This window comes from Lutra lutra, chromosome 12 (assembly GCF_902655055.1).
Source record: "Lutra lutra chromosome 12, mLutLut1.2, whole genome shotgun sequence".
Lineage (NCBI taxonomy): Eukaryota > Metazoa > Chordata > Mammalia > Carnivora > Mustelidae > Lutra > Lutra lutra.
Genome location: NC_062289.1, coordinates 37112591 through 37136869, shown reverse-complemented (window position 1 = coordinate 37136869; position 24279 = coordinate 37112591). Strand labels below are relative to the sequence as shown.

Here is a 24279-nt window from a genome sequence, read left to right as displayed (position 1 = left end):
TGGGGAATTCCTACAACTCAACAAGAACAAAACCCAAACAACCTGATTAAAACAGGGGCTAAGAGCTTGAACAGACAGTTCTCCAAAGAAGATTAACAAAGGCCCCAAAAGCCACAAAAAGATGTTCATGATTAGTCATTAGAGAAATGCAAGTCAAAACCACAATGAGACACCACTTCACACCCATTAGGATGGCTATTAGCACCAACTAACAAACAAAACAGGAGACAAATGACGGCGAGGATACGGGGAAGTTGGAACTCTTGCACTTTGATAGTTGGAATAGTGAAACTGTGCAGTTGCTGTGGAAAGTGGTACGGCAGTTCCTCAGAAAATTAAACCTAGAATTCCCACATAATCCAGCAATTCCACTTCTGGGTATATACTTCTGGGTATATATTCCCAAAGAACTAAAAGGAGGAAAACAAGGTATTTGTACCCCTGTTCCTAGCAACATACTTGCAACAGCCAAAAGGTGGAAACAATTCAAATGTCCATTGATGGATAAACAGATTAATGAAAGGTGGTATATACATGCAATGAAGTAATAACCTTGAGGAGGAAGGGATTCTGACACATGCTCCAACATAGATGAAGCCTGAAGACATACTAAGTGAAATAAGCTAGATTCAAAAGGACAAATTGTATGATTTCACCTGTATGGTATACCTAGAGTAGTCAGATGTGTAGCGACAAAACATTGGGACAGTGATTAACAGGAACTGGAAGGAGAATGGAGAATTATTGTTTAAAACGTACAGACATTCAGTATGGCATGATGAAAGAGGTGTGAAGATGGATGGTGGTGATGGCTGTACAACATGTGAAGGTATGTAATGCCCCTGAACTGTACCTTTAAAAATGTTTAAAACAGTACATTTTGTTATGTATATTTTTCTTAAAAGGATGTATATTTATGTATATTTTACCACAATTTTTCTTAAAAGGAAAAAATGTTTCTAGTTATCAGTAACATAGTGCTTATGATGATGGATGTGAAATTGTAATTTGCTACCTCCTTTAATTTTCATTACACTTCATATGGGAAGTTCAAATTCTACATGGAATTGTGGTTTCTCTTTCTGGACTATATTAGTTCCTTCCTCTCTGCACCTTTCCCCTCACCTCCTCTCCTGCTCTTTCTTGAGCCCTTGACTTCATAGGGTGGGGATATGGCCAAGGAGGTAAGTTTTTTTTCTTGTACTATTTTTTTCTCCTTCTTAAAAAAATTATTTTTTTTTAAAATTTATTTATTTATTTTCATTTTTTTTAATTATTAAATTTTTTAATTTTTTAATAAACATATAATGTATTTTTATCCCCAGGGGTACAGGTCTGTGTCTTGTACTTTTAATATGCTGAACTGTTTTCCTTTAATCCCAAATTGTACCACTTTTGATTCAGTCATGGTTTTAAGTTTTTTTCTTGAAAAATTTAATCTAATCTGCTAACATAGTATATTACAGTAATAGGTTTTCTGATGAATCATGCTTGCATTCCTAGGATCGCCTTACCTGATTTGCTATTTAGGATTCTTGTATCTGTGTTCTCTTTTGCTTTTCCTACACCATCCTCCGAGGTTTTGGGAGGGTCTGAAATTGTATCCAATTTAGAAGCTGCAAGTTAGCCTGTTGTGTTTCATGGATAATGGCTGAAGACATGATACTCCTGGGACACGAAGGACTTGATTGCTCACACCATAGCAAGCGGCACAAGCAGCACTTGCATTATTACCTCTGGCCCCTAATCCCACAGTAGCAAATTGAAAGGTCTCTGGTGGGTGCTGCACCTGCTGTGAATTTTGGGCAGCGGCTAAGCTTGGGGAATTTGCCTCTTACACAGGCCTGATCTGTCACAGACCTTATCCTTTAAGGTTGTTCACTGATAAATGGCCTGAGCCAAGAGTGGTCATGGCCCTCCATTGTTGAAATAGCTAGCAAGAATGTAGAGGAAGTCTTAGGGTCTGAGGTAAGATGCCTTTCCCAGCATGGTCTTATTTCAAGATTACACTACCCTCAATTAACATGATGAACATTTTTTTTTCTAATCCCAGAAACTATTGAAATAAGCTAGATATTTATGTGCTGCTTGAAGTTTTGGTAAAACACAGCAAACAATGCTTGGTTTGGGAAGAGAAAGGGAATAATTTTGATGTGATTATTTTAACAGTAATTGGCTTTTTTTTTTTTTTTTTAAAGATTCTATTCATTCATTTGACAGAGAAAGAGACAGCAAGAGCAAGAACACAAGCGGAGGGAGTGGGAGAGGGAGAAGCAGGCTTCCCACTGAGCAGGGAGCCCCGTGTGGGGCTCGAACTCAGGACCCATGACCCAAGACAAAGGCAGACACTTAATGACTGAGCCACCCAGGTGCCCCCAACAGTAGTTGGCTTTCTACTTTTTCCTAGTAAATATATCTCTTTTTCAGAAAGTTCTCAAGTATTCATGATCTACTCTATTTTTAGGTCTTCTAAAGATTTTATTTATTTGAGAGAGAGCACGAGCAGGGGAAGAGGGCAGGGCAGAGGGAGAGGGAGAAGCAGATTCCCTGCCGAGCAGGGAGCATGACCTGACTCCATCCCAGGACCCTGGGATCATGACCTGAGCCCAAAGCAGATGCCTAACCAGCTGAGCCACCTACTCATCTATCTCTGTCTTTTTCATTCAAGTTATTACTTGTGCATTTTTTTTTTATCAGTCTTTTAAGTTTTCTTTCCCCCTAGAGATCAGGTTTTGGTTCACATTCTACAGCTCCTGCATGTTCTTTTAATCTCCATTCTCCCCCATATGAAGCCATGGAAACTAACTCCTTAAACCTTCCATGTGTCCACTACGGAGTTCGACCTTGAGTGGGAACTATCTTTCCAGTTCACTCTGTTTTGTGGTTAGGTCCAGCACATCTTCCACCTTCAGAATCTGTGAAAAGTCAAGGCTGTGTTCCCCAATCTCAAGGAACATTTCCAGCTCTTCCAGAGCTTCCTCATCTTGCCCTGCTCTAGCAGCAGTAAGGAAGGTCTGTGGGCAGAATTCTGAAGCAGAGTAATCATTTGCTGGAGGAGATGCTTCATGTCATCCTCTGAGGCACCCTCAACCCTAGTCATTCTCTTGTTACCCATATCCATCCCTTTTACTTGGCTTGGGGAATAGAGATGATGGTCCAGTTGACTCTCAATAGGCCCTAAGTGGGGTCTAGGGTCTTGTCTATTTTATTATTATTATTTTTTTAATTTCTTTAGAATGTAGGGCATCAGTGCTTTTTCTCAAGCTTAAGGCTCTGATTGTTATAAAAGATAATTAGGGGCAGCTTGGAACAAACCGTGGGTCAATATTTCTTAAACTGTCTTTGTGATAAAGAATTTAAAACTGAGTAATTGATGTAACTGATCAATAATATAAGTGATTTGGTAAGTATACTATAGTCTGGATAGTACTTAAGAAAATCAGACATCTCAAATTCAGAGACAGAAAGTAGAATGGTGGTTATAGGGGCTATGGGAGAAAGAAGTGAGCTGTGGTTTAATGCGTATAGAGATCCAGTTCTGCAAGATGAAAAAGCTCTGGAGATCCATTGCACAACAGTGTGAATATACTTAAAACTAATGAGCTGTATGCTTAAGTAGTTACTATGGTGTTAAAAAAAAAAAAAAGAAAGTCGGATATCTGATATCAAGCTGACATGGGGAATTTATTTTGTAGAAAAGCAACATCTAGAGAATGCCACAGACAGCCCTAGTATGTCTAAAGTACTACATATAAAAATGATAATTGCTCCTAATGACAACACTGAAGCACTGAAAGATACCAAAGTACTTTCTGAATCCAAGGAGTCAAATTACACTCAGTGTGGTTTTAATGTCCTTGCCTATCTCAAAGCTCTACTATGCTGACATTTGGTAAACCAGATAACCAGAACATTCAATGCCCAAGTTTCTGGCCTTACATAGACTTACTCATATTCATCTGGTATAACTCCACACAAATATTTGAACATTCCAATTTCTTGGGTAAGGTATATATTGCTTGAATTCATTAAATATACTTAGACTTCTCTATTATACAAAGTTAAATGTACAACTAAATTAGTAAAAAGTGCTCAATATGGTTTATTTTACTGACAAATATGTTATGTGGTTTATTTTACTATGACAAATATGTTATGAAGGTACTCTACACTAGCATTGCCATTTTAACTTAAATTTTCTCTTCTATTTTGTAATGAGTTTTGTGACTTTTTTTTGGAAAGTAATCTGTGCCTTCTTAATTCTTACAGATTCTTTTTTTCTCTTTATTTCTTAGCTAAAATTCAGTACAAGCATTGTTGGTATCTCAGGCTTTGTGTGTATCCTTACCCCTAAATGCCAGCAGTTCTTCAGAGGCCTGACATCCAGCACGGGGCTTACTGTGTTAAATTAGGTTCTAGAAAAAGCATTAAAGACATTTTTCCTGAAATATACAGAATACGTCATGCCAAATCTCTTGTTTATACAATAAACTGGTAAAATTGGTAAATTGCACATATAGCTCATATTCCCAAAATAGAATAACTTAAATATTAAAACGTACCTTTGTGTTACCACCATAACTGACCTTATAAGCATAACAAATGGAAATACTAAAAAAAAAAAAAAAATCATAAAATCCACTAACCGCAAAGGCTGCGTATCACAGCTTACGAACTCTCATCTCCCTATGACCTATTCAAACTACAGACAGCAATATTTTTTCAAGCTACTCTAGCATTTACACCCTAATTAGAAATTTATACGAAACACAATTTTATGTTCAAATATGGAAATAAGCAACATAATTCCAAAACCCAAAAGTATCCCAGCATTCTGTAAAAAGAAATATCCCCAGCGGCTACATCCATGGTCACTAGCATCATTGTGCAGCATTTCAGGTACCTTAAAGAAAAAAACAAGAGCAACATTTAAGTTTTCAGAACCACGGATTAGTTTTTAGAAGAATTTACAGGGCAGTAATACTAGCTTTATACGTCGCTGCATATACTGAGCCAACTCCTTAAAATGGGACCATATACATACTGACTCTAGCTAATGTATACAGCATTTCCCAGCAGCTTAATTCATAATGATTATTCACAGTATGCTCAACAAGTCAAAGTTTATATTGGTCCAGTTCACTCTACTATGAAACAAAGAACTATACTGATTATTCTCCTTTCGTTACTGCCGGTAGCTGAACCAAACATAACATATGGCTTACCTAAGTTTAGAGATATGGAGACTTTATATAGAAAATAAAATTTTAGCAATCAGACTGGTTGGGATTGTTATGTGGACTTTGCTGACAAAACAAAGTAACTCCTTTGTCCATTAATAAGGAAATTATGAGCATTCTGAAGAAATTATGAGCATTCACAACATGTGGCTTGTGCTGGGTTTCTGACAAATCTATACAGACTTGAATGCCTGATTACTGAGATTCTACTCTCAAAAAGACACATTAGAAAGGGGTGGATATTTCTGTGTATCCTGACACACATTAGGCAGGATAAGGTGTGCTTGCGATCAGTAATCCAAAAAGATACACCCTAAAGAACCTGTATTTTCTATGCTACCTTATAAAATACAGACTCACTTATTACTCTACTTATTCTAAAGCCTTTTAAATTAATTAATTAATTAACTAATTAATTAATTAAAAAAGTAAGCTCTATGCCCACAGTGGGGCTAGAACTCACAACCCTGAGATCAAGAGTTGCACGCTCTACTGACTGAGCCAGTCAGGCACCTCCTAAACTAAAGCCTTTTTAAAAATGAGGTTTCATGGGGTGCCTGGTTAAGTTGGTTAAGCATCTGACTCTTGGGTTTGGCTAAGGTTGTAATCTCAGGGTCCTGGGAATGAGCCTGGATTGGCTCAGCACTCAAGTGTGGAGTGTGCTTGAGATTCTCTCTCCTTCTGCTCCTCCCCCAACCCTGGGATTCTTTCTCTCAAATCAATCAATCAGTCAATCATCTTACTATTTTTTTTTTTTTAAAGATTTTATTTATTTATTTGACAGAGAGAGATCACAAGCAGGCAGAGAGGCAGGCAGAGAGACAGGAGAAGCAGGCTCCCCGCTGAGCAGAGAGCCCGATGCGGGACTCGATCCCAGGACTCCGAGATCATGACCTGAGCCGAAGGCAGCGGCTTAACCCACTGAGCCACCCAGGCGCCCCTCATCTTACTATTTTTTTTAAAGAGGTTTCACTGAACATTTTCTCTATTTTATTGTTAGTCAACACTGTAATTAGACTTCTTAAAAACTTACCATATCAACCAGAGCAACATACATGAATAAGCCAGCGGTAAGTGCAAATATCCACATAGAAACATTTTCAGCATAATGACCAATAAAGATTCCTGTTGCCATTCCAAGATATGCCAGCATGGCTGACAAAGCATTATAAAGAACAGCTTGCTTAACAGTCATGCCAGCCTTTAGTAAAACAGCAAAATCACCTTTAACAGAAAATAAAAAAGGGAACAAAGAAAGGAAAGAAATCACTATTCAAACACATACCCAAGAAACTTTTTAATTTAAGAACTTCTCTAAAATTTTTGAAGAAAAAAGAAAGCAGCTAAGGATTACCAGGGGTAACAAGAATTAGTGTAAATCACCCTAACACCTCTATAAATTAAGGTATTTTTTAATCCAAAGTTTTTCTTAAGGCTTTCACTCTGTCAATGAATGAAAAATACCATGAATTTAAATTTGCGCTCTTGCACGGTCTTCAACAAGCTTATAATTGGGCACAAAGAAGAGGATTTCACTGATCATTTCACACACAAAATGCTCAGCAAATGATAAAGGCAATCTATAATTAAGAGCTTAAGAGTCTAACGTTCTAGTTATAAAAGGATAAAAAGAGCAATGAAGATGGGAATAGCTAATAGAGGCTTCAGGGAATATGAAGGACCTAGAATGTGGAACATAAGCCAGATGTGCAGGATTATAAGCATCCGGCAGGCAGATGGGAGGCCTTCTGAATGGAAGAAAACATGCCAAGAAACAAAACTGAAAATGGTAGCACAGGTGTGTGCAAATATGTATCTACAAGAAGAAAAACAAGGACATGAACTGGGATCCAGAACAACTCTGGGAAGGTTTTAAATCCTGGTGACAGAGGAGAAAAATATTCAAAACACAATTCATCAACTTCCCTTTTCTTTAGCTCCAAAGAGAATCTCTTTGCCAATTTCTCTCTGTTAATGGAGGCTGACTTCTTTGAATCCTGTGGTCTTATTCATATTGCAGGTATGAAGATAATGATCACTGATGTCACCAGTATGCTGGTCCAGGAAGGCATGTGGTAGGGTCAGAGGATGAGAGAGGAGGCCCACAAATCTTTCTGGCAACGCCATAGAGGCAATTGTGTAATCATACTCATAGGGTCAGAGTACTGGCAGGAAACAAACTTATACTCAGTGAGAAAAGAAACCTGGCTAGGCTAGTAGAAGGCAGAGAAGTTATGAGGAAGCTTGCTGGAACTCTCAATAGCAAATGCCAGTGACACTAGGATTCTTCATCCCCCTGGAAAATACTGTTTATATGGTTCGCTTACCTAATTCATGAGGCAACTCGTGACAAAACACGGCAACAGAAGTACTTAAACCACTCGACAAACCTTCAGTAAAAGCAGCCCCTGGGTAAAAATCAATCAGAGAAAGTTTGGCTACATTGTTCCATGGGTGGTTTTTTTAAAATCTTACCAGCATACAGCATGAGGTGAAAGAAGTAAACGAGATTCTGATCATGAATTAACAGAACTTTCCAGCTGCACTCTGCATATTCTTTACAAGTAACGTTAGGTTACATGCAATTAGGCTTAAATTTCCCAGTGGAGCATAAGCGGGTACAATTGAGAAGGGTAAGTTCCACTGTGCTTCAGAGTGATTAGAGGATCTTATCACAGACCTGAGACGTAATCGTTAGCACAGAAAACATTTATGTAAAAAGTGAACTGATTTAAAAGGTTTGGAAGAAAATGCAGCAGTCAAGAGTACAAATACATTTCACTGGCCTCAGAAGAATCCACTCGGTAAATAGATTTGTTCACATTCATTCTTCCACTGGCTAATAAGAAAAGTCTAAGACAAATAGCTCCCCCCATTTTAAAAACTAGCACTGTATACAACTGATTGCTTATAAAGTGTGACTGAGCATGTGCATCTCCTCCTTTGTTGCTTCTGCTGTGCAAAGTACCCAGAGGAGGAAGCACACCAGGCTTCCAGGGAGCCAACTGAGCTCCTCTCTGCCTGGTTACAAAACAGCACTGCCTCCTTGGGCAAGGGGTTCACCCTGCCAGGCCTTAGCTGCCTAACCTATAATTATTTCCACTGCTCCTTCCAGCACCAGGTCACTATAATTTTTAAGTATTCTATTATCGCTTGGTTGTGATAGAACGAACAATTCAATAGCAAAATCTCTTAAATTTTTTTTTTAACTCAACTTATCAGGTATGCCAGGATTCCTTCCGTATAAAAGATGACGGAAAAAAGTGTCTTGTACCTTAATATTGTTTATACTGCAGATAAGGGGGGGGAACTCTAATGTAAAAACAAAACAAAAAAAACCCCACAAAAACATATACTCCATGCACGTTAAAGCTTGATTTTAAGATTCTACAAATTAAAACAACTTTTGAGAGTTACCACTTAGGTAAACGGAGCAGGCAGTTTGTAGCACTTAATCTTATATAACTTTTATTTAGTACTTCATTGTCAATGTAGCTACAGAAGAAATAACATTCTGATGATCTTAGAAGTTATCAGCTTTATCAAAATGGCCCTAGTCTTCATTAAAAGGGGCCTGGTGGCTTAATGTGACTTTCAGAGTCAGCCAACAAGGAGCAAACATGCAGATGCGTACCAATTGCGAGGCCATCGCTGAAATTGTGCAGGCCATCGCCCATGATGACCATCCAGGCCAACGTGGCGATGCCGGCGTCCTTCAGCTCCTCCCGAGAGTAGCGCTGACTGTGACTGTGGGGGTGGTGGTTTTGGTGGTGGTGGTGATGCAGAATATGATGGTAATCATGATGGTGGTGAATGAGATCGTCGGACTGGCCGAGCGTATCATGAAAATGTGAATGGCATTTATTCTTGCAGCCTCGGGGGACATATTCGTTATAGACTTCCTGCGGATGGGCATGAGCTATCATGACCTCTTCTTCTTCCAGGATTGCTGGCTGTGGAGAATCAAAGTGGGAGGGCTCCTGTGAGTCCCCTCGTAAATAGCCTTCAGGTCCTAGGTGTAAACATAAGGGACATCGGGTCAAAGTCAGAAGGCTTTGTTAATGCACGTATTTCAAACATTCCCCGACAAAGTCAAAAAAGATCTTAGAGTGTGGCAAGCCTCTCACATACAAAACTAAGCAGAGTACTGCTGATGCAAAACATCTACAGGTTTTAATGAATTTTAGAAATCAATGGCCTGACAGATTAAGAACGGACTTTCAACTTTAATCTCCAATAACTAGTCCCAAGATTCTCCCTTGATTTCTTCTGCCTTACATTTTTTCTTTTTCAAGTTATTAATAAAATTCCATTTAATTAACATATAGGGTAATACCTGCCTCCTTACATTTTTAAAAGATGTCTTTTTTCCCTGGTTAAAAAAGCAGTATATACTTACTTTAGAAAAACAGTTAAGAAAAATACTGAAAATTGGAAATAAAAAACATGCATAATCCTGTTGTCTAACTTCTTTTTTGAGGGTGAAGTTCAAGGAAAAACAAGCATTTGAAATACAGCGATCACCAAGGACAATTTATTTATTATCTACTTGTACAAAGAAAAGTAAATTTCAACAATCAAGTTTTGTTTTTTCCCTTTGTCCTGTGCACGGATCACACTTTTCTTGGGCACATTCCCAACAGTGTGGTCCAGTTCTAGGGCAACAACTCCCTCTCACTGTTATACACCGCACTGGACTCCGTGATGAAGAAGGAATAGACATAAGAAGAGCAAGAACGTTTTATTTACTCTTTAGAGAAAAAACCAGGATAAAAAAACCAAGGTTGGGAAGGAAACCGTAGAGGCAGGCAGTAGCAACTGAGCAGATTTCCTCCCTGGTTAGCGGGCAGCCATCTAGTGAGCGCTTACTCTGGCCATGTACCCTGCCGGGCACGAGGGACGGATGGGAACGTGACAAAGTCTCTAACTTCAAGCACGTTCTGTTCTTGTGGGGCGACAGCCACATTTAATAAGAAAACGTGTAAATAAGGTCCTATGAGGCACTGGGCAGCATGGAGAAAACCAGAAAAGGGTAATGGGAAGGAAGTAACTTGGAGACATTTGTCTTTGGGTGATCAGGTAAGGCCTCTGAGTCTAACGGATGGGACAGGAATTTGTGTGAAGATCCGACAGGAGGCTTCGGAGCAGGAACAATAGTGAATGCAAGGCTTGGAGATAAACTTGGTGTGCTCATGGAATGAAAAGAAGGGCAGTGAGATTGGACACAACAAACAATGGGACAGAGTGGAGGGCAGGGTCGGACCATGAAGGTCATGGCGAGGAGTTTGGTTTAAAATTTTCATCTTATCTCATTTCATCCAATAAGAAATGCCTAGCTAACAGTCCAGTTACAGGAAAAACAGTAACTTCACAGCGGGGCATCACGGCAGGTGGCACACTGCATTACTGGAGAGGATATAATACCACATTGTGGTACTTCTGCCCCAAGTGATCAATCTAGTCCTAAAAAAGATTAGAAACAGCCCAAATGAGGGGCAACTAGATGCAGTATTTGATCCTGGGCTATGCTCTGGACCAACTTTTTCTTCTGGTGGAGGGAAAATATAAAGGAGTCATTAAGACAACTGGAAAAACATAAGCGAGGTCTAGAGACTAGTAATGACGTGGTATCACATTAATTTCCTGATTTTATTTTATTTTATTTTTTTTTTTTAAAGATTTTATTTATTTATTTGACAGAGAGAGATCACAAGTAGACAGAGAGGCAGGCAGAGAGAGAGAGAGGGGGAAGCAGGCTCCCTGCCGAGCAGAGAGCCCAATGCGGGACTCGATCCCAGGACCCTGAGATCATGACCCGAGCCGAAGGCAGCGGCTTAACCCACTGAGCCACCCAGGCGCCCCTAATTTCCTGATTTTAATAACTGAACCATGGTTATATAAGACAATGTCCTTTTTCTAAGGAAATATATAGGGAGCATGTGGGGATACAGAGACATCTTGTCTGTAATTTACTTTCAAATGGCTTAGCAAAACAGTGTGTGTATGTGTACTCAGAGAGAAACAGAATGATAAGGGTGGGTAAAATATGGGGGCTGTATGAAAGATACAGGAATTCTTTGTATTACTTTTTTTTTTTTAAAGATTTTATTTATTTACTTGACAGAGAGAGAGAGAGAGTACAAGTTGGGGGAGCAGCAGGAGGAGGAAGAGGGAGAAGCAGGCTCCCCACTGAGCAGGGAGCCTGATGCGGGGCTTGATCCCAGGACCCTGGGATCATGACCTGAGCTGAAGGCAGATGCCTAACTGTATGAGCCCCCCAAGCGCCCCTCTTTGCATTACTCTTGAAACTTTTCTGTATGTCTGAATTCCTTCAAAATAAAAAAAATTAGAGGAAAAAATGTAAATATAATATAAACAGCTTACTCACTGGCAATTAAAAAGAAAAGGCATTAAGTATTTCAAAAGTAAAAAAAAAAAAAAAAAATAGACAAAGGGACATGGTCCCCTATGTCCCAGATAGTCCAAGCTGCCTGCAAATCACAGTGCAGTAAACTCCCTCCAGACCTCAGATTTGTTAAGACTTACGATCATCTGCGTCTACTTTCTCCTCATTTGTTGAAAGTTGAGATTCATACTTGGACAGCTGCTTCTTAATCTCTACATCATCATCAGTTTCAGGTTTTTTCTGATTCTAAAATGGTAAGAGAAAGCAGCACTTTAAAACCATTGAAGTGCTTCTGTGTACAATTATAAACAAACAATTAAGCGGAAGACCCAGAGAAGACAACAGAGTAAAGGACATTTATTGGGATAAAAGTCCTCCAAGGGCCGGCAGGACCTGTAGTTAACTTACACAGCACCTAGCCATGTGTTTTAGGCATAACAGCTGCTCAGGATGGTGAAGCATCAAGGCTTCAGTAATATGAAATGTTGCAAAATCACATATCCATCTTTCTCAATGTCCCCTAGGTCATCTACTTTAAGTGTGCTCTGGGGAGCCTGTTAGAAATGAACAATCTTGGGCCACACCCAGACCTAATGAATCAGCACAGGGATTTTAACCAGAGGCCTGAATGATTCATACACATATTAAAATTGAACTATGCCTCAGGTTATCAATTTTAGAACCAACTGGAGACTTTTTCCAGCAGTTAGTGATCTGCTAACCAACTGCTTGGTTCCCTCCAGCCCTCTTTTGGACACCGAAACCCCATACTTCCCATACTTTTTATAACCTAAAACTATACTGTGACACTGATTAGGTGTTTGCTATTAGAACTAAAACACTTTTCCTATAATAAAACAGCATTAACAAGCTTCCTTTTTTAAAAAACAAATCTCTATTAGTTAGCCTCGAATTTATCACTAGGTTTTTAACCACCTCAATACCATGCTTGAGCTATCATCCTTATCTTTGAGCCCAAGCATAAAGGTCACCATTTGAACAATGGTGCAGTGTGTGATTTACTTACGTCAATCATTCATTACTTTACTTTGCTTACTTGTGTAGAAGTAATACTTTACTTATATACGTTTCCTATGTAGAAGAGAATACTCAAAATGACTAAAAATGGTCCCACAAATAATAGATTTCTTATCTGCAGTGCTTTTGAGTATGACTTAAACAATCACCACTGGGCCCAAGATTTCATTCTAGCTCTGATAACATGTAAACCATCCGTACATTCTTAGACTATAGAGTTTTTAAAGGCAAGCACACAAACCCATCTTTATACCGACCCCCAGCTTAGTACCTTTAACAGAGAAAGTACTTCAATGTTTGTGACAATAAATGAATTCAGGATATTTTGTATCAGTTCAGTTAATGCTTTCTTTCCTGCTGGGCAATGACTCTCCAGAGAACTTACAGATTAACCAGTTCTTTCATTCTATAAGTATCAGGGACCTATAATGTTCCCTATGCTGTATGCTGGCAATACAACATAAAGCAAGATACACATGGTCTCTGTTTTCACGGAGCTTAGCCTCCATAGGGAGCAAGGCTTTACAGATATAATGATTAAACAATTCTTTGAATGCAATTTTTCATGTTTTATAAAGGGAAAACACATAATGCTATGAGAGTGTATAATAAGCCCTAACTAAGTCCCAGGGCAGGTTTCCTTGAGAAGGTGATTCTTACACCAAGACCTAAGATAAGCAGAAGTTTGTGCGGGAACCATAGGCTGGGAATAGAGGTGGATTCCACGTAGGGAGAACAGCATGTGGGAGGGTCCTAAAACAGAAAGAGGCCAATCCCATCCCAGAAATGAAAGCAGTGCAAGGTGGTCAGGGATAGGGGGCTAAAGGCTGGGTGGCAGAAGGAGACCCAGACAATGCAAACCAAGTTAAAAGTGTGGACTATGTCCTACAAATATAGAGAAGTCACTGAAGGAAGGATTATAAATGGTGGTGTACAACTTCATCAGATTTCCATTGAAACAAATCACTTTGTTTTGCTCTGGACTGGGAGAAGGAAACAATAAAATACTGTAGACAGGCCAGTTAAAGTGGATGCTGTCACCCAGGTGGGAGAAAAGCATGGCTTAGACTAGAATGATAGCAAGGAAGAGGGAGAGAAATGGAAAAGTTCCGGATGTATTCACTAAAACTAGCATAGATACGATGATAAGGGAGATGTCATAGATGACCTGCAGGTCCTCAACGTGACCTTCACTGGTAGAAATAGCCTTCACTGGTAGAAAAAAGCTTTTGAGGTTGAACTTATTATAAAGGTCCAACTATACATAATCAAGTATGAGATATAACCCTAATTTGAATATTGATTTCAAATTGACAGATATCATATGATATATGCAATCTCCTAAGGATGCAGAATGGATATCTTCAGGAAAATCCTAGGTCCTGTTATAAGGCTGAAAAAGTTCTAAACACTCACTGTATACGGAAGAGCTTTTTTTTTTTTTTTAAGATTTTATTTATTTATTTGACAGAGAGAGAGATCACAAGTGGGCAGAGCAGTGGGCAGAGCACCAGGCAGAGAGAGAGCAGGAAGCAGACTCCCCGTTGAGCAGAGAGCCCAATGCAGGGCTCAATCCCAGGACCTTGAGATCATGGCCTGAGCTGAAGGCAGAGGTTTAATCCACTGAGCCACCCAGGTGCCCCTGTTTTGTTTTGTTTTGAGAGAACAAATGTAATTTAAAACTGTTAAATGAGTAACTCCAAGATCTGGACATCTTTAACAAAAGATAAACTCAATATATTCTGAAAGGGAAGAGAACAAGTAACATTTGCAAAACTCCTGTGGGAAGTCTGTGTAGAAATTATGCTTGCTTGCCATTTAATGTTTCTTATACGTTCAACAAATGTTTGTTAACTATCTATCATGACAGATGCTATTCTAGGCATTGGAGATGTAGCAAAGGTCCTAGCTCTTCAGAGCTTTTATTCCAGTAGAAACTATTTTAGAAATGAGATCATTAAACTTCTTTGACTATAAGCCATAGTAAAACATGTCATACACTGTGTATTACTGCCACCTTTAAAAACATTGGTCATGACACAAGATTGATTTCACAACTGAGTTAAAAATTGTTCTTTGTTAAATCACAGGGAGCCTACTTCTTAACAGTCCCATGTTAAAGAGTACCAGATTAAAGAAAAGCTATCTATAGGTAAAATTTAAAAAATAAATTGAAATTAGAATGTTAGAAATGATGGCATGTGAACTGGAGACATAGTAAAACAAACAAACCTCCAAACCTCCCCCTGAAACTAATGCAAGATCATTTGTTTTTTTAGGGAAAGAATTCCAGGGAATGTCATCAAGTAGGATATATCCTCCAATCAGTCCAAGTGAAGCACCTGGGACAATGGGAACATGGAAGAGGACTCCTGGATGAGGAGTGAATAAGCTATTCTCATTTCACTTGTTTCTTCTAACTTTAGGTCCAGTAAAGAGAAGGTTCACAATTTGTAACTTGAGGTCTTAGTGAAGGACAAATCTCTAAGGGCAAATGTTCACAGGAAGGAGAAGGAGGCAACTTTCTTGTTCACACACGCACTTGCTTCCCACAGTGAGCTCTGCACTCAGCAAGAAACAACTGCGTTTGTTTTCAAACCTCTTCATGCCAGTTAGGCTTGTTATAGTAATTGCACAATTTAATGACACATAACTCAAACTGTGAAATGATGGTGAGAATAGTTACTTCTATGAAAACTTAAGCTGAATGCTTTTATAAGATTCAAAAGCAAGTTGTTAAAAAAAAAAAGACTACCAAGTTATGTAAAGCAACCACTGCATAAAATTTACAAAGCCTAGATTCTACTCTCGTATAGCTTTCCAAGTGTGTAACCTCTTCTTCACTTGAGAGAAACCAAAATTGGAGACTGTAGGTGAAGGAGCATGGCTACAGAAAAAATTATCAAACTTCTGACTCAAAGAAAACCTTGGTCAACAACAAATGACCAGAATATGAATGTACAGGCAGTTTAAATTAAATTAAAATGTCTAAGATGTGTATATGTCCTTTTTAAGAGTTTCCATTAGGACAGTCCTTTGACTGACTTGCCTGGTCACATCAGTTTAAGAGGTGACAGATAACCATAGGTGGCCTTTTTTTTTTTTTTTAACCAGAAATAAAGAGCCTATGGTTTGGCTTCATACTATTTTCTGGTGGCAATTTGTAAAGGACAAGACTGTGAAAGTCACAAACCCTCTGAAACACGGAGAATATTCAGCTACAGGGTGAAAAATTAAAGTTGATGAGAACAGTTAATCGTAACTACCAAAAAATACCGACAGTGTGACCATAATGCTTCTTTAAAAAACAAAACATGTAGTGATGTCTGGATGGCTCTGTTGGCTAAATGTCTGACTCTCAATCTCAGCTCAGGTCTTGATCTCAGCATGGAGCCCATTTAAGAAGAAACAAAAAAACCAACAAAAAACCCACACAAACCAACAAACACAACACTTTACTGAGGTATGACTGACAATGAGGAAGGCGTCCATATTTAACAAACACACATCAATGAATTTGGGTGTATATACCCAAGAAACCGTTGCCACCATTAATGCTGTAATCATGATGCTTCAGATCTTCAAGGCTCTGCTTGTGCCTTGTTTGGTTTTACACAAAGGTTGAACCTCTGCCATTTTTACCCTCTCAGGAGTCTGAAGGGAATACTGAAAACAGAGAACTCCAGGGTTATGCCTCTGGAAAGAAAAAGTATTTCAGGGTAGTGAAACTCTCTTGAATGAAGATCATACCTGCTGCAAAAGCTCAGCTAACAGTCTAGTTAGAATCCTACTCAAAAGTGTCTAGTAAGTAAACAGTACTTTTCCTTACCTTTTTCTTCTTATCTTTAAATTGCTTGATCAATGTGAGTACATGTTCAACAAGAAACATGAAATACAAGCCCCCCAGGGCTGTCAGACCCTTCCATGTGGAATCAAAATAGGTACTTTCTTCTATGTTTTGGGAAGACAGATGACTGAAAAGTGGCCCTCTCTTCATTTCCATTGCAGATTCTTCATGGCTGTGACTATGGTGGTGACTTGCATGAGACTACAGGAAAAACAGTATGTATTTTATGAATTCATTAGTTTCATACATGTCAGAAAACTTGGCTAAGACAGTAAGGCCAAATATGGAAACCATTCAGAATTAGGCAATTAATGGGCTATGTCAGAGCTGAGGGGGAAGTTTAATACATCAAAATGACCCACAGGCTGCTAGTGATCTAGAGCTTAATGTATAATGTGCTAAGGCACTTAATGGTGTGCACTGGTTTAGCGAGATGACAGATGCATTCCCTGACTCTCATATAGGTAGCAGGTATTTTCAATGTTGAACAAGTTACCATGGCCACAAATGACAGGGAACTCCCAGACTCAAGAGGCATACAGGGTTTTCTATTTGTACTCCACACTGAAAAAGCCCATGCCAGTCCCTTTGCTGTGCTTACAAGAAGCCTAGTGTGTGTCATGGGCCCTGGCAGGTATCCGAGATCAGATGCTATGCCCCAGCAGTCTGCAGCAGGCTTTGGCCCTCACGCATGGTAGGGAACCGAGTGTGCAGCACATCAACAGAGGGGAGTTGGGGGTGGTCACAGGGTACACCCTACACACAGGCTGCGTGGTGAACATCTGCCATCTGGGGACAGGGAGCTCAGCACAGCAAAAACAGTTTTTCACTACAGTATGGAACATGATGGGCTATGTAGAGAGCTCTCAGAAGGATTTTTTCCCTACTGACCTGTAAACCTTTAAGGGAAGCTTAAAAGATGAGATCCAAATACTTAACTTTTTAATGGCGCTATTAAGTAAACTCTATTCAACTTACTTAAGAATTTACTTGTGTCAATGAGTGTGCATCTCTAATTATATACATAAATTCAAATCCAAAGGAAAACTTGTTTCTTGAGTACATACAGAATCAGTTTTTATTTCTGTAGCAATTACACTAATGTATCTGTCACAGTAATAATATCTGGGCAGAATCTATCTCCTTTTATTAACTGGGTCCAAAAAGTTAAATTAGTCTGTATTTAGTAAATTTCATTAAAGAGAAAAGCAAAAAACAAACCACGAACATATACTAAGATCTAGTATGTAAATGCAAATTTCAGTCACCTAATATATTTTAGAATCAACTCCTCTAAACCAAATTTCTAACCTCTTAAATATATCAAAGAATTCTAGTACAAACCAAAAATATATTAATCTTTTCACTGTTGAATAATAAAATACACTGATAGGACAAATGCCTATACTTACATGTGGAAGGAGGTGTAAAAAAGCATCACCACTTAATGTCCCAACGGCCAGTGCCACAAGGAAACTTAGGAGAAATTTGAAGAACACCCGATTCATGAGAGGCACTAAGATAACGCCGAGCAAAGACAGAAAACTGATGATGGAAATAGCTATAAAGCCACCAACCCAGGCTGTCAAATAAAACACAGCAAAGGAAAAATTATACAATTGATGAACTTTAACAGAGTAGCATAAAGCAACTTGTGAAAGCAAGTTGCATTTCTTAAGCTAAAGAAATACAAACTCAGTGGAAGAGGGCTGTGGTAACAGAATAATAACTGAGAAATCTCTTTCTGGTGCAAATGACAATCTGACTGAACCGTCCTGGGAAAGAGCAGAAGCCTGGTGGGAAGTTCTTCAGATGGGGGTCAAAGGGAGAAAATGGTTACCAATGATGAATTCTAGATCACTTGGAGCTGAGCTTTTGGACTCCCATACACAGCGAAATTATGAAAGAGAGGAGTTTAAAAAAAAAAAAGAAGAGGGGCGCCTGGGTGGCTCAGTGCGTTAAGCCTCTGCCTTCAGCTCAGGTCATGATCCCAGGGTCCTGGGATTGAGCCCCGCATGGGGCTCTCTGCTCAGCAGGGAGCCTGCTTCCCTTTCTCTCTCTGCCTGCATTTCTGCCTACTTGTGATCTCTGTCAAATAAATAAAATCTTAAAAAAAAAAAAAGAAGAAAGAAATATAAAAGGAAAGAATCCAGGAATTCAATGATTTCTTCAGTAAACAAGGGAACTATTTATCTACCATAGTTTTTGAGCAACGCAGGTCTACACTACAGCAGAACTGATCCTGGTTTCATTTATTAATAATAACCAGAGTTAGGCTCTTAAACAGCAAATATTAACTGACCTTCTGAAACAGTGTGACAACATAAAAAGCCCAAATTTCAGATGCCCCTGATTTCCTGTAGGATGACCTCAGCTACATATCTGTTTTATTTTTTTATTATTTTTTTTTCCTTAAGGCAAGGCTAACCAGCTTGCTTTCTTCACTTTCAAGGCAGAGAACAAACAATTAAGGTACTTGGGATTATGCTGGAAAATGAACAGGTTGATATAAATGTAAGAAAAAGTATAACATAAATGTATCTACTTGAAATTATTTTTGCATAAAAAAGTTGACTCTACCTATTTGTAAAGAATAGGTCTTTGGAGGGATTTCAGCTTTCTTTTCACTCGTTGTATGAATCAGACATGATCTAGCATCAATTTGATTGATGATGGCGGGGCAGAGATAGTTGAACTCCGTTGCATTCAGCAGAACCTGGATGCCCATGCCATGAGATATAAGCAACTTTGATGCATTGAAACACTGAAGGAAACAAAGCAGTGAAAATCACCCAAAAGCATTCTCATTACACAATCCAAAAAAGTTTTCTGATGATACAACACCCTTTCCCTACTGAAGCTACTTCTTTATTTTTTCAAGTTAATGCATTAAAACCAACTTTTGTCTTGAGTACTTTGGAACTTGCCTCAAGCTCCCTGGAGATGCTATGCCACAATGGGGATATCCTACCTCTTCTGCCTATTTTTTTCTCGGGAGAAGCAGCTCAATCACTAGTAATCCAGAAAGAAAGCCCTCAGCGGAACAACCTTGAGGATAAATGAACATTCACAAGCCTGTTAACTCATTGTATAAACCTATTAAGGAAATGAGCTTTAATTTTGAGATGGAGTTCATTAGAGATTGAGAAATATGGTGCTTTAGTAGTAATGCTACCCTACATGGCCTTAACAAGCCCAAGACACGTCACTCTTCCAGCAATGACTGTACTTGCAAAACTTAGCTCAGTTCTGTCTATTCACCTGGCAAAAGCTCTACAACGAGAGAATATTAAATTATGTAAATTACTCTTGCAGAGGGCAAGGCTGGTTAATAAAACAAACTTGTACCAGCAGGCAGCTGTTTCAACAACTTAATTAGATGACAAGCTTAGTTTGAAGAGAATCCCCTCTAGGTAATCTAAGCTCCCCTTCTCACACAAAAAAATTGGCAGTAGCACCTGTTTCTCATCTTCTGTAAAGTTACTTTAAATTCCCATAGTTCTTGGCCAATACTATTCAGGACAAACTTTAGGACTGGTGTCACTATGGGAATGACCCATTAGGATTATTCTGGAATTGGTACAGTCATAGGATGACTTGAATGAAGTACTCTAAGGTTTGCATATTAATGCATACCAACTAATTCCTTGCCCTGGACATTTCTCAGCCAAGGAAAACTGTACAGTCTGGAAGTCAAGTTTAGGAAAAACACATGACTTTAGAACCTCAGTTCCCAGACTTTTCTATTGTCCAGCACATGGTTCTTGGGAGTGGCTCCAGTTTCAGCACTCCACAAGTCATTGAGATCCCTCTTCCAAGAAGGTAACACTATTGCTCTTCTTGCCTTCTATTGTGCCTTCAACCACCTTTCCCTAAAACATGGATTCTAACGCCTGCTTTTTCCACCTTAATTCTCTACTTTTCATTAACAATATTCACCTTTTAAAGACTTTATCCAAAAATAACCTTGATTACTGCTTTTCATACTCATTTTAAATTCCATATTAGAAAACAGTTGTAGCTGCCAGCACCATTTTATAAAAAAATTACCCTCCAGGGGCGCCTGGGTGGCTCAGTGGGTTAAGCCTTTGCCTTCAGCTCAGGTCATGATCTCAGGGTCCTGGGATCCAGCCCCACATCCGGCTCTCTGCTCAGCGGGAAGCCTGCTTCCCCTTCTCTCTCTGCCTGCCTCTGCCTACTTGTGATCTCTCTCTCTGTCAAATAAATAAATAAAACCTTTAAAAAAAAAATTACCCTCCAAGTTTTCAATCAGTAATGTTTCCGACACAGTAGGGACAAAGGCCTTTGGGTTTTGATGGATGCCTGGAGGAGAAAGTAGAAATTCCCTCTCCAATAACCTCATCATTTTATTTTTACTTTAGACTCCTTGCAAGTAGAGATAGAATGGCAATGACAGGACAAACAAGCTGGCATAATGAAAAGCATTCATCTTACCTCCTGAGTATGTTCATTTGTGTTTCTGGAATACATAAAGCCTTTTCTGGGCTCGCTCACAGATTCATTTGTTTTCCTACTGGCCAGCCGGCTCACCTGGTTTTTTTCTGTGATACTGGGTGGAGTGGAACTGCTCACATCTTTGGGGAAAAGTCTTCCAGGTTTTGGAGTGTCTATTGTCTCTAGAGTGTGAGTTCCGACTTCAGAGACAGCATTATACATAGTTGAGGTCACTTCACTAGCAGTAACACCATCCTTGATTAAAACAGTCCTTTTACCATTGGTATGTTCGGATCGGTGAGATCCTTTCCCCTGGCTGTTTCTGGGATCTTTACCCAAACTATCAGGCTCATGGTCTGGGCAAAGACCTTTCCGATTGTTTTTACTGGAGGCAGCATGATTACGGTGAGAGTGGTGATCATGGTCAGAGTGATGGTCGTGGTCATGGTGTATATGGATTTTTTTAACCTTATCTATGCCTATATTCTGAAGCAATTTTCTGAACCCTTCAACTGACAAGGAATTATTTTCTCCATAGCGATGGAAAAGCTGCTGTAGATGATGTCGCCGTGTGGTAACTGCCAAGTCAACGTTAATGCCAGATTCCCAATTTGTAATAATTTTCTCAGTGGTCTGAGGGAAAGCAGTTGCTGGTTCTAGTTCATGAAGGGGATTTGTGACTGACAGAGTGAAGGTCAGAATCAAGATTACAGATAAATTCCTCGCCATTGCACCTTCCTAGAGAAGAGAAAAAAAAAATTCTTGCCTTCGCTTTTAAAACAATTTGAATTAAGAAATCTCATGCTGAAAATTGGTATCAAGTAATCAAGGTTTATAGAACACCATTTAGTGTGACTGACTGGTGTACTGCTACCTACTGTGAAAACATAAAAGAACTACATATATATATATATATATATATATATATATATATATATAAAGGAAATAGGAAGAATCCTAGGCTCTACCCTTGAATTGCTAAAACACTTGAAAGAACTGGAGAACAACTGAGTGCTGAGACCATAATTAGCACTGCAAAAGCAATAGGAACTCAGAAATTGGAGACTCATGTGGTCACAGCCATAGCTGGCAACTTCTTATTACTGCTTCTGTGGACCCTCAAAAGGGAGAGCCCGGTAAGAACAATGATTCGAAACAATACCCCATTATCCCCACTATCATCATTATTTCACAGAATATTTTAACATTAAAAAAAAGTAGAAATGACAATCTCAAAATAATTCACATTTAAAACTTTTTCTTAAATACATACAAATCAATTTAAAGCTTCTTTCCCCCAATCCCACTCCCCAAAGGTACCTAGTGTTTGCCAGTTTCTTGTATTATCCCTTAGGACGGTTTCTATCCACACTCAAATAGATGTGTCTTTTTTCCTTTATACAAACAGGATCCTTTTTCCCACTCAACAAATGACACCTTTCTGTGTTGGTACATATAGATTGATCTCATTCTCTTGAGTGACTGCAAAATAACACCTCTTCAAGTAAATTAAACTTCAGAAAAAGGGTATCATTCTTATATGGCTATAAAATGGTGAAAATTTTATCACAGACTATTATCACTCATCCACACAATAGTATTTAGACCCAAAGGCCTACACTCCAAAGAGAATAATCAAGTTGAGCTTTAGGGCACCTAGCTGGCTTAGTCAGTGGAGCTTATGGCTCTTGAACTTGGGGTTGTAGGTTTGAGCCCCATGCTGGCTGTAGAGATTACTGTGAAATAAAATCTGAAAAATGTAAAATAAATAAATAAATAAATAGCCCATTATATATATATATATAGATAGATATATATATATCTATCTATATATATATATATAAATAAGTCAAGTTGTGCCTTGAAAAGCAGAACTCAGCTAAACAAGGGAAGGTACAGTCCGGAGAAGCAGATGGACTGATATCTCAGGACCCAGCAGACGTCCATCATCAGTGATGGATGGTGATTGTGACCAAATTTATCTGCCTTCAGCCAAAGAGGCTAGGGCTGGGTTCTGGAGATAGAGACCGAGGACGGGGCAACCTAGCTCTACCACCTTCAGCTGTTTCCTGCACCAGGAAAAGCTGGTGAGATACATATTTGACGGATGACTGAAGAAACCACATGAACGAATGTCTGCGCGGGTGCCCCATAACTGCCATTTGTTTGTTGCACACTGACGCTTATCCTACTGGGAGCAGTGGAAAATGGAAGTAACTACCATAGGGCTAGACTCCTAAAAGAAGAATCTTCAGAGCCTGAAGTTTTGGAAATTCAGTTAATATACAAAAGTGAAAGATAAAGAAATCATTCGCAGGATGAGGAGCGGGGTGGGTGGGGACACGCACAGACGGATGGCTCAGTGGGCAGCTGCATGCCTTTCTCCAGGGAGGATGCTTAGGGCGGTCGCGGACCAGCCGGTCAATCTTCCCTGCAAATCAACGCGTGTGGAAGAAAAAAGAAAGCCGAAGGACAAGGGTCTGGAAAAAGGGGCGAGTGGAGAAAATGGGAAAGAGGACACAAAACTGCTTCCAAAGGCTTTTTATTTTTAAACACGACAGTACCTTCTTCGAATATGATATGAACAGGAAGGACTGTTTCCTCCTAAAGTCCTTCGCTGCACCCTAAAGCCCAACTATGCACCCGAAACTGGGAAAGTCCGGCCTCCACGGCCCGCGAGGCTCCCCTCTCCGCTGTCCCCTCCCGGACCTGCGGGACTCACCTCTCCGTGGCCTCGCCGTCCCGCTGCCCGGCCCCTCGCGCCGCTTCAGTTCCCGCGGGCGGTCCGGAGGGTTCGGAACCGGTCCGTGCTTCTCTCTGAGAAACCTCTACAGGACACGGAGAAGCGGCGGTCTCATTTGCCCGGCTGCCCCTCGGGCCGGGATACCGCCGCGCAGCCACCGGGAAGCCGCGCCCCACGCGCCTCGCCTCCCGGGAGCAGGAGGACAATTACTAATTACCGCCGCGCGCAGCGCGCCGCCGCGAACCACCGCCTCCGCCGGCCATGATTTCAGGGCATGCGCAGTGCGACCCGGAACCCCGTCCCGGTCAAGCGGATCCGCGTGTCCGCCTGTTCGCCGGCGCCACGGGGCTCGCTGGAGCGGGAGGGGCAAAGGCGCGGTCAGAGTGGGCTGTGAGCCCCGACACCAGCGAGCTGGAAACCCTTTCCTCGAGCCCTTCCGCAGCCCTGCGCCTGTCTGAGGCCCGAGACGCGCTCTCTAGGCCCCGCGGCCAGCCCCATCCGCTAGCTGGGGCCCTGGCCGTGAGAGGCAGCGGGACGTTTCCTGACAAGC

General features: G+C 40.1%; 1 protein-coding gene across 2 annotated transcripts; it reads right to left on the bottom strand.

Moving 5' to 3' along the window:
- Positions 1–3658: 3658 nt before the first annotated feature.
- Positions 3659–24034, bottom strand: SLC39A6 (solute carrier family 39 member 6). Of its 2 annotated transcripts, none has more exons than XM_047697422.1 (10): positions 23709–24034; positions 20987–21724; positions 19112–19295; positions 17944–18113; positions 16514–16732; positions 11787–11892; positions 8875–9252; positions 7568–7648; positions 6274–6464; positions 3659–4903 (listed from the first exon to the last, which is right to left on the bottom strand). In XM_047697422.1, the coding sequence occupies exons 2-10, from the start codon at positions 21713–21715 to the stop codon at positions 4751–4753; spliced, it is 2211 nt and encodes a 736-aa protein (XP_047553378.1). In that variant the 5' UTR covers positions 21716–21724; positions 23709–24034; the 3' UTR covers positions 3659–4750. The 2 variants fall into 2 exon arrangements, with proteins under 2 accessions (XP_047553378.1, XP_047553379.1); XM_047697423.1 differs by having other exon boundaries at positions 21083–21724.
- Positions 24035–24279: the final 245 nt, after the last annotated feature.

What these genes read in the sequence shown, in the direction of transcription:
- SLC39A6 (XM_047697422.1), bottom strand. Translation starts at nt 21,715, where the DNA reads ATGGCGAGGAATTTATCTGTAATCTTGATTCTGACCTTCACTCTGTCA. An exon ending in CAGCGATGGCCTCGCAATTG is followed by an intron (nt 7,649 to 8,874) that starts GTACGCATCTGC and finishes ATTTTTACCCAG; the next exon opens with GGGCTGCTTTTACTGAAGGT. An exon ending in ATGTTGCTCTGGTTGATATG is followed by an intron (nt 4,904 to 6,273) that starts GTAAGTTTTTAA and finishes TTTTTCTTTAAG; the next exon opens with GTACCTGAAATGCTGCACAA.